At 34.7% G+C, this 10,491-nt stretch overlaps 1 protein-coding gene, 1 long non-coding RNA gene and 1 pseudogene across 2 annotated transcripts; 1 reads left to right on the top strand and 2 right to left on the bottom strand.

The window, feature by feature from the left end:
- The first annotated feature begins 5,039 nt into the window (after positions 1–5,039).
- On the top strand, positions 5,040–6,047 carry LOC142172986 (chitinase 2-like; annotated as a pseudogene).
- Positions 6,048–6,173: 126 nt separating this feature from the next.
- LOC142172987 (uncharacterized) lies at positions 6,174–7,054 on the bottom strand. The gene is made up of 2 exons (XR_012702336.1): positions 6,762–7,054; positions 6,174–6,621 (listed from the first exon to the last, which is right to left on the bottom strand). It is a non-coding gene; the product is annotated as an uncharacterized LOC142172987 (long non-coding RNA).
- Positions 7,055–9,515: 2,461 nt separating this feature from the next.
- LOC107773508 (histone H4) lies at positions 9,516–10,234 on the bottom strand. The gene is made up of 2 exons (XM_016592917.2): positions 10,111–10,234; positions 9,516–9,869 (listed from the first exon to the last, which is right to left on the bottom strand). Exon 2 carries the CDS (start codon positions 9,845–9,847, stop codon positions 9,536–9,538), a length of 312 nt encoding a protein of 103 aa, XP_016448403.2. The 5' UTR covers positions 9,848–9,869; positions 10,111–10,234; the 3' UTR covers positions 9,516–9,535.
- Positions 10,235–10,491: the final 257 nt, after the last annotated feature.

Below are 10,491 nucleotides of genomic sequence, written 5' to 3'. Positions count from 1 at the left end.
TGGTACTACATGAGCTTGAAATCTAAAAGTAAACAAAACAATACTTGCTGGTTACAAGTCATGAGCCGAGAAAAATTAAAAAAAAAGTAAAAAAAAAGAAGAAAAAACGAGACAGAGTCATGAACATACTAAAATAACGTTAACATTTGCAAATCTCAATTCACTCAATCAAAGAAACATCATTCATTCGAACAGATTAAATACAAAAGAAACTTTATCAAAAGAACCAAATCAATTTATTTCTGCTTCAATAAAGATGCTCCGACATTTTTTAACTCAAGAGCTTGAATTACATACCTACAAGAGAGTGAATTCAAATGAATAAAATCTGAAAGTTGTAGAGTCAATACAGCAGCAACAACAAAATCACTATCAACTCTTCTTCAACCCCAAGATTCAAGGCCCGAAACATTGAAAGAAAAATTTAATGAAAATTTTCAACCTAAATTTCTCTCCTCCCTCTCTCTTCTTTTTTTTCTCCTCTTTTTTTCTTCTCAAATTTTCTCTTCTATTTATAGCAAATTTTTCAGATTTTTTTGAAAAAAATATTTTATTATTTTATTATTTTTAAATTAAAAGAAATCTCACTTACAAATTGCTTTTATTTTTTTATAAAAAGAAATCCCACCTTTCTTTACTTTTATTATTTAAATTCCAACTTTAATTACTTTTATCATATTTAAAATCCCACTTTTTTTTACTTTTTAAAAGAGAATTCCACTTATTTAACTTTTCTTAAAAAAAACAATCTACTTTCTTTTGCTTTTCTTTTAAAAATGCTACTTTCTTTTACTTTAAATTTTTTTAATTTTCAGATACCTTTATATTTGTTTTTTAATTCCAACTTTCTTTTACTTTTTATTTTTTTAAAATTTTCACAAAACTTTACTTTTATTTTTTTAATTTTCTACTTTCTTTTACTTTTTAAAAGAGAATTCCACCTACTTTTACTTTTTTTTATTCAATACTTCTCTTTTTCTTATTTTTTAAATCACTCCTGAAAATTAAAAAAATAGTAATATTTTTTCAGAATTTTTTTATTATTTTAAAATAAAAATAAAAATAAAATAATATTAATAGTAATAATTCACCTTTTAAATTTTGTATTTTTACCCTATAATAAAAAGTATAACAAAGCTAAAAATTGTAGGTTAAAACCCTTAAAATATTTACATAGAAGAAGTGATAAAAAAATTAAATATTATCAAAAATTAGGTGTTCACAATCATAGTCCCTGAGAGTGATGGGTAAGAGTTATTTGTTATTTTTATGTTTATTGTTTTGTACAATTTGTACTAACATATTAATGTATTTTTTTTATTAAATTGCAGGTTAATCCCGAGTAATATTACTACGAGGATAATCACCAAAGCCACTAGAAAGCTTTATGATGGCACTACGAAGGAGCAAATTTTCAATCAATTTAAGGTATAAATGTTCTTTTAAGCAGTATAATTATTTATATTTATGATATTTACATATAATATTTAACTTTTGAAATACAGAGCAAGTGTGTATGGGAACACCGCTATAGCACGGAAATCGCTGCAAATTTTCATCACAAAGCTTGCAAACGATTGTCGCATAGTTTCTCCAAAGCTAGAAAGTTGAACCAGAAGCCTAACTGGCTGCTTCAGAATTATGGGAGGATTTGCAAAGGCAATGGCTTACCGCAAAGTTCTTAGAGAAGAGAGAAAAAGGAAAGAAAGCTCGCGCATCTGAGAAGGGAGGATCCTTGTACACTGGAGGTGCAATCAGTCTAGGGACAATAAAAAGAAGATTGGTACGTAATTGCTTGATTTATTTTAATTTTCAAAGTATATCTATTCTGTTTATTAACTAAAATTTATGAGTTTTCATGAAAAGAAGTTGGGGCGTCCAATGAACCAAGATGAGCTATTCAAGGAAACTCATATTATAAAGAAGAAGAAAGAGACGGATCAAGAAAGGTGGGGCGAGGGCCGAGCCTCGACTGTACATGTAAGTTTTCACTTTTCATTAAGTATTTTGATTTACTTTTATATAAATTTGAAATACTAATTCAATGTAATTTTTCTTATAGAGTCACTTCCCAGTTGACGTGGACGAATTCATATGCAGTCAGCCACCTAATGAGTCGGGCGAGACAATCCAACCATCGGACGAGGATGCTGAAAGAATATGGACGGAGGCTGCTGGCGGTCCAAAATGGGGGAAGGTATACGGGCTTCCTACTAAGAAATTCCATCGCTATAAGTGTGGAATGCAAGGAATAGGAACTTCCTCGCAAGGCGATCAACTTGATGGGGAGATCCTCTCCGCTATGTGGGAGACTGTGACAAAGCTCACATCCGAGCTAGAAGCGGCCAAGGAAAGAGAAAAGCTTAGAGATGCTCAGTACATTGGCATGCAAGCTCAGTACCAGGGCATGCAAGAGCAGCTCAAATCTCTCCTAGCTTCTGGAGCTTTTCCGATTCCCCGGTCTCGTGAGTCATCGCCAGAGACTCGACTTGAACGTGAGCGTTCCTTCCGTCCTCCCCGTGCTCGTTCCTCTCGTCCTCCCCGTGATCGTTATTCCCGTCCTCGACAAGTAGACCCTTCTGCATAACGTCTTGTTGATGAAAGTTCACCAGACGGTGATGATAATGATGTTGTACAAAACACTCCTTGACTTTTATATACTTTGAACTAGACAAATAGAACCGATTTTGAACTAGGTGTAATAAGCGTTAACTTAGTTTAATTTGTTAGTTCTATTGAACTTTAATTTATTGGTTTTAATGTGTTTTTTGAATTGTGTTGTTGTTGTTGTGTTGTTGTTGTGGTGGTGGTGGTGGTGGTGGTGGTGGTGGTGTTGGATTGTTGTGGAGATTTTGGTATTGAAATTGTAGTTTATGAATTGAATTATATTGTTATTTAGGGAATTTGGTATGCTAGTAGGTGGTGTAGCTACCAAAACAAGCAGTTTCTGCCAAAATTATTTGGTCGCTTTTCTATTTTAAAAAAATATTTTCTGGGCAATAGCGACCAAGATTGGTCGCTAATTAACCCATATTTCCTAAAAAGCGACCAACTTTGGTCGCTATTCTATTAAAAAAAATTCTAGAAATTAGGGACCAATTTTGGTCGTTTATGTTTAAAAAAAAACAACCAACTTTGGTCGCTATTTTTCAGATTTTAAAATATAACATTTGATTTACAGACCAAAGTTGGTCGCTATATTTTGAATAATAATAAATAAATAAACGTAATTTAAATATAGAGACCAACTTTGGTTGCTAAATTTATATTATTAAAATATTAAAGCGCCCAAAGTTGGTCGGTATATTGTTTACCCGGAATATTTGGTCCTTTTACCTTAGAGACCAAAGTTGGTCGCTAAATTAGCGACCAACTTTGGTCTCTAAGGTAGGACCAGCAAAATAGCGACCAAGTTAGTTTGGACGCTTTTTGGTCGTTTTGTAACTTGTAAGCGATCAACTTTGGTCGCTTTTTGTTGTCGCTTTTTTCCGAATTTCTAGTAATGTAAAGACCACAACTGATGAGCTGCTAAGGGTTGAAATATGTCGTGAGCCATTAAGTGTTAAGATTTCTAAGTTGGTCACAAGCCCAATGTTTGTAGATCATGTGGACAATTTGGGAGACGAAACCTTGTTCTTGTGTGAGTGTGGTTCCATGTCTGTTTTGGCTTCCAACCTTTTGGGATGTAAATCAAATTCCATATACTATATTGAGAGTGGATACTATTCATTAAGTTCTTGTAATGATCTGAACATAATTGACCTTCAAGATGGCAGCGTCCGCACCCTTATTTCTTTCAACGAGCCACGTATTAGTAGTCATGACTCGATGATTCCACCGGCCTCATTCATCATTCCTATTCCAAAGTTTACTACTTGACAGGTTTGCATACACATATATAGTTAGCTGCACATAACATGTAGTACTGCATTTGAACTTTATTATTGTTCTTAGTATCGATCAGTCTATTGAAATTTGTATAAGTCGGAATGTTTTATGGTGTTCTGTTGGAGAATGACCTCGGAATTCTTATTTGTACAAATGGTGCTTCGAGCTCGGAACGAGCATGAAGAGATTAACATACTTCTTTATAGTTTGAGTTGCTCTGCTGACTGCTGGATAGGTCGCCCAAGATCTTTGGTCTTTATTCGGATCCAATGAAAAAAATAAAATCAAATTCTTATGGACTCGTTGAGAATGATTTTGATCTAATTCATGGCCTACTAGAAGTAAAAGGTGCTCTAGTGGGATCTTCACAGACATTCGAGTAATATTCTTTCTTCGGCCCCAGGTGCCAGTGGAGCTTTGAGGTACCGAGTTCATCTTAATATTTGTCCTTTTATCTTAATTACTCTCGTCAAAGATTTTTCTTCTTCTAACAAGACCATTAATATTATAAATCACATTGCATAGTTGTTCATTCCTCTCGAAACGAGGGTCTTTCGGAAACTACCTCTTTACCTTCCCTGGTAGGGGTAAGATCTGTGTACACATTACCCTCCTCAGACCTCACTTGTTGGATTCCACTTGGTTGATGTTGTTGTCATTGTTATTGCATAGTTGTTCATGTTAAATATCCCATCACGTTAAATTTTTCATTTCCATGCACTTCCTTTGGCTAATTTCTAGTCCAACTCCTTTATAACAAATGAATGTGAAATATAATAAGCCATCTAATGACATGGTATGAGATCCATATAGACGTTCTCCTATTGATTGGTGACTACAATTAAGGACCAGGTTATCCGTTTCTGTACACAGTTTAAATTTGGCATAGAAGGACTAGAATTTTGGCATACATGTCCAAAGAATGTAATAATTTTTGGAGTCAAGCTGCAGATCCAAATCAGTGTTCCACTTCTGCTAATTAAAAAAAGAAAGATAATGTAACTTTTTACCGATTCAACAACTAGCTGAAACGGCAAACTAAAGGTAACAATTTTTAACTTTCCCTTGTGACTGATGCTTTAACATCCATCTATTAATGAACCTATATTTAAACTGCATACCATTCTAGCACACTAAGTTCTAATTAACAAATCTCAACTTCATGGAGTTCTCCAAAATTTTAATTTCAATTTGTGCTTTTCAAGCCTTAGTACTTTTTCTCTCACCAATTCATGCAACACCTGGAAATTCCAACATATTCAGGGAATACATTGGAGCAGAGTTCAAGAATGTCAAGTTTACTGATGTCCCCATTCACTAACGTCGACTTTCACTTCATTCTCTCCTTTGCCATTGACTACACTCCTTCTGCATCTCCCACCAATGGTCAATTCAACATTTTTTGGGACACAGATAATCTTACCCCTTCTTCTGTTTCATCCATCAAAACCCAACACTCGAATGTTAAAGTAGCATTGAGTTTAGGAGGAGACAGTGTTGGAGGAAGTAGCGCCTATTTCAACCCTTCTTCTGTTGATTCTTGGGTTTCAAATGCAGTCTCTTCTCTTAGTGATATAATTAAGCAATACAATTTGGATGGGATAGATATCGACTATGAACATTTTCAAGCTGATCCTGATACATTTACAGAGTGCATAGGCAGACTTATTACAACACTCAAGAATAATGGAGTCATTTCCTTTGCCTCAATAGCTCCATTTGATGATGATGAAGTTCAAAGTCATTATCAGGCGCTATGGAAAAGCTACGGTCACATTATAGACTATGTTAATTTCCAATTTTACGCGTATGATGAGGGAACTACTGTGTCTCAATTCATGAACTATTTTGCTACACAAAGATCCAATTATGAAGGGGGAAAGATGTTGGCTAGTTTCAGCACTGATGGGAGTGGGGGATTATCTCCAGATAATGGATTTTTCACAGCGTGTAGTAAGCTGAAAAGTAAAGGAGAATTAGCTGGAATATTTGTGTGGAGTGCTGATGATTCTAAGTCAAATGGTTTCAAATATGAGAAGCAATCACAAGCGTTACTGGCCATACCCCATTAATGCTTTAATCTTTGTTGGCATTTCGTATGCAATATTGTAATGGTCATATAAATCTAAAGTTATGCACCTCTTTGAATATACGTGATTGTAAGCAAAAGCGAATACAAAATTCAAAACTCTATCCTAAAACTAACTATTTTATAAATTTTACCCATTACACACTTGTTAGCACCATCATAAGGGATAGAATTGGTCAAGTTGACAAATCAACAGTAAGAAAAAAGTAGTGCAATTTCATTAATTTAAGCAACACCATTCTTGCAAAAACTACTCTTATAAGAACATAATTACATTAAACGTAAAACCAACATTAATTAATTCCAATATTCTAACCACCAAAACCATAGAGAGTACGGCCTTGCCTCTTGAGCGCGTACACAACATCCATAGCAGTAACCGTCTTCCTCCTAGCGTGCTCAGTGTAAGTTACAGCATCACGAATCACATTTTCCAGAAAGATCTTCAGCACGCCACGTGTCTCCTCGTAGATCAACCCACTGATACGCTTCACTCCTCCTCTACGTGCCAAACGCCTGATTGCTGGCTTTGTGATACCTTGGATGTTATCACGGAGGACTTTACGGTGTCGTTTTGCCCCTCCCTTTCCTAATCCCTTTCCTCCCTTTCCACGTCCTGACATCTTCAATCAACTTTCAATTCTCTGCAAAAATCATTTCATTTATCAAAAATCAACACACAGTAGCTAAATTTCTTAAAATAAAATATAAAATCCATCTCAAAATTAAAAAACTAATGTGAACAAATGAGTAGAGTGAGAGAGAGAAGGATAGAATGGTAAACCTAATAACAATTGGAAGCTTAGGAGCTTGAATAATGAAGATAGAGATGATAATGGAGAAAGCGGCTATATTGCTGGGATATATAAAGAGGGTGACGCTGGTGAGAGCTTCGATCTATGTCGTTGTCACGTGGATTAATATTTGCCGTGGATGAGGATGTTTGACGGTTGAGATGAAATGTGATTAAAGTGACGAGGATTGATGACCTGGCACTCTGTGTTTGTTTGAATTGAGGATCCAAAATTTGAATGTTTTTCTCCTATTATAGGGTGGGGGAAACTAGAAATAGGGGCGGGACTGATTGGCGATTACCGCCATAGATGAATACTTGAAAATGGGCCAGAAGCAACTGGGTTATGGTTTGGCCCTACCATTCTGGTTTAGTCTTCTCAGGTATAGCCCTAAATTGTAATCCCAAATTTATGTTCTATAACATTTGCGAAAATAACATTGTATAGTTGCTCTCAAAATAATAGTAAAAAAATACATAATATATTTTTTTGCATATATATACATTATGTATATTATATACAAAGAGTATATAAATTTTAAATATTTTTTTGATTACCAAATGTAAATAGTTTATGGTGCGGGCTAAAAGTAATAATACCCCAAAACATTTACCAATGGACATACAATATGCGAGATTTATAAGAAAGTAGTTTTTGAAGTTAAGTTGCAAAAGAGGTACTAAAAAATTAATTTGTGTTTGGACAGACATTTCACTTGAAAAGTATTGCAATTTTGTGAGATAACCATTATTTACTTTAAAATAAGTTAAAACCACTTTCTCAAAAATTTTAATAAACAAACGGCTCCTAGATTTGCAGTTATTGTATAATATTGTAATGGGTCGTTTGGTTGGAATAAGATTTGTACCGATATAAGTTATATTGAGATAAGTTAGGTTGTGATTGTTATTTATTCATTATTTGGTATGTTGTATTAATAAAGACAATTGCATAATTTCTAAGAAGAAGGTATAAGTTATACCGGTGCTAATTACCCCACCTTCTATAAGGTATAAGTTATCTCAGTGTTAAAATTAACACCAAGATAACTTATACCTGGTTTGCAACAAAATATTAAGTTGGTATTAAATTTTTATACCACCCTTGTACTTTCTTATACCTCATACCAAACAACCCCTAAATATGTTCATACCACTAGTCAAAACAAAAATTAACACCCCTCCAATGTACCAGCAGAAATATTGTCAACATACAATTGAACACAAAACCACACTTTGGAGGGAATTTAACTGAGATCTTTAGGCCAGAGTAATCAGCCCTAGAATGAGCATTCATTTATATACTTTTAGGTAATGATGCAATATTCATTTGACTGTAGTGCCCTCTTATGGAAAATATGAATGTGAAACTTACATCAGAACTACTCCTTTTGAGCTAAGCTGGAAACGTGGTATGAAGAAAACTTATTCATACCTTCGATACAAATATTAACTTGCAGTAATGGTAATCTTCTATACCAATAATTAAGCTGAAGCTTGTTACCTATTTATTTCCATATAATGGTAGAATTTTCAAATAATATCTGGACTAGTGGTCACAATGAGTTTAGTACTATTACCGTGTTTGGCCAACCTTCTTTTTTGCCAAAGGCGCTTTTTTTTTTTTGCCAAAAGTACTTGGCCAAAAATTGAGGTGTTTGGCCAAGCTTTTGGAAGAAAAAAAGTGTTTTTGAGAAGCAGAAGCAGAAAAAAATAGTTTCTCTCCAAAAGCACTTTTTTGAAAAAAATACATTTAGAAACAGTTTTTTAAAGCTTGGCCAAACATTAATTGCTGCTCAGAAGTGTTTTTCAAACTAATTAGTCAAACACGAACTGATTCACACCAAAAATACTTTTGAGAAAAGCACTTCTCAAAATAAGCTGATTTTTGCAGCTTGGCCAAACAGGCTATACATGTGCATCTCACTTGCTCTGTAGTTGAATCACCTCCTCGAGTGGACATAGCTTACAAGAGAATTTGCAATTCACAATGTAACTCGGGTTCTATATTTCAGTAATCCTACACATTTTTCTTTATTTGGATTTTCATGAATTTCTAATGATTTACGCAGGCTCAGAACACCTTACGTTTTACTAAAAAGTCAAAACAATACAGAAGATGCAAATAATAAAACAAGAATGGCTGGCAATGCACTGGAAATAGAGCTAGTTTTCAACAATATTATAGAGAAGATATGAATTCTAATGCAACCAGCTGGCAATTGATAGTTTTCTGTGACAGAAGAATGTAGCAGTTAACACTGTCTTGCTTCTGCAATTCAGATTCTATAGACGTCCAGGTAAGAAAATTAACACAAAAATCTAAGTCAGCTGTTCTGAAATACAGAAATGCACAACCCTACTGCCTCTTTTCCTAAGCAAACTAGCAATCCAGTTTGGAAATTAATGCAATCAAAAAGTCACCATTACTGTTTATCCATAAGAACAATTGGGCAGTCAAACTATAACAAACACAAAACTGTAGTGAGACAGATGGTGAACCTGAACCAGTCAATCATATTCATTGAAATAGAGCAAATTTCAGAAGTACTGAAACAAGCATCTACCAAATTCAGCTTACAAAGGCGAGCAATACTAGTGCAAAAGAACCCTATCACCAGTAGGTAACCATACTAATTACACCAAAACAGACCCCTAATCAAAAGCAAAACAAACACCATATACCATATAGTAATCATTCTAGTTCTTTTCTTGACAGCAAGACTTTTGCAGACAAAACAAAAGTCAAAAACCAAAGCTTCCAATTAACCTCCAAATCCATACAAAGTTCTTCCCTGTCTCTTAAGAGCATACACGACATCCATAGCAGTCACGGTCTTTCTCCTTGCGTGCTCAGTGTAAGTAACAGCATCACGAATGACGTTCTCCAAAAAGATCTTGAGCACGCCACGTGTCTCCTCATAGATGAGACCACTGATACGCTTCACTCCTCCTCTACGAGCCAAACGCCTAATTGCTGGCTTTGTGATACCTTGGATGTTATCACGGAGGACTTCACGATGTCGTTTTGCTCCTCCCTTTCCTAATCCTTTTCCTCCCTTTCCACGTCCCGACATTTTCAATCAACCTTTAGTTTCTCTGATTCAAAACAGCAAACATAAACAATTTAGCAACTAAATCGACCATATAAATGTAATCCATAACAAATTTTCGGAATGTATGTATAGCAAAAAAGTTAAACAACAGAAAATAAAACCCTGCGTTTGTAAAGATGCTGAAAACAGAGACAAGTTTCAGGCATTAACTGATAAAAACATTAAAAATATAAAAATGTCAAATTATAAACTGAAATGCGTAATTAAATTATGTAGAGGTGAACCTGAAATTGAAAGTTTCTGAATCTGAAAGATAGTGAGAGAGATAATGATGAGGACGATGAAAAGTTTGGGCAAATTGGGTTTATTTATAGCTAGTTATTATTTGTGATGGGGTGGCTTCGATCCGCGTGGTTGTAAAAGAAGTGATTATTGCCGTCCGATTATACGATTTTGACGGTCTCGATGCAGTACAGAAAGAGTGACGCGGATTGCCAGCGTGCCATACATTATTTGTTTTTTGTTTTGTTTTTCGGGTTTGAAATTAGGGTGGGAAAGACTCAAATTGGTTAGCATTGAGCGGGACAATGTAATTGACCGGGCGAGGGGGAGGGGGGGGAAGGATTTATTTTGGGCTGAGATGGGCCATTAAGGAGTTTTTTTTG

The sequence above is a fragment of the Nicotiana tabacum genome, chromosome 18 (genome assembly GCF_000715075.1).
Source record: "Nicotiana tabacum cultivar K326 chromosome 18, ASM71507v2, whole genome shotgun sequence".
NCBI lineage: Eukaryota > Viridiplantae > Streptophyta > Magnoliopsida > Solanales > Solanaceae > Nicotiana > Nicotiana tabacum.
The sequence above is the reverse complement of the archived record's forward strand: the minus strand, read 5'-3'. Positions and strand labels throughout refer to the sequence as shown.

What these genes read in the sequence shown, in the direction of transcription:
- LOC107773508 (XM_016592917.2), bottom strand. Translation starts at nt 9,847, where the DNA reads ATGTCGGGACGTGGAAAGGGAGGAAAAGGATTAGGAAAGGGAGGAGCA.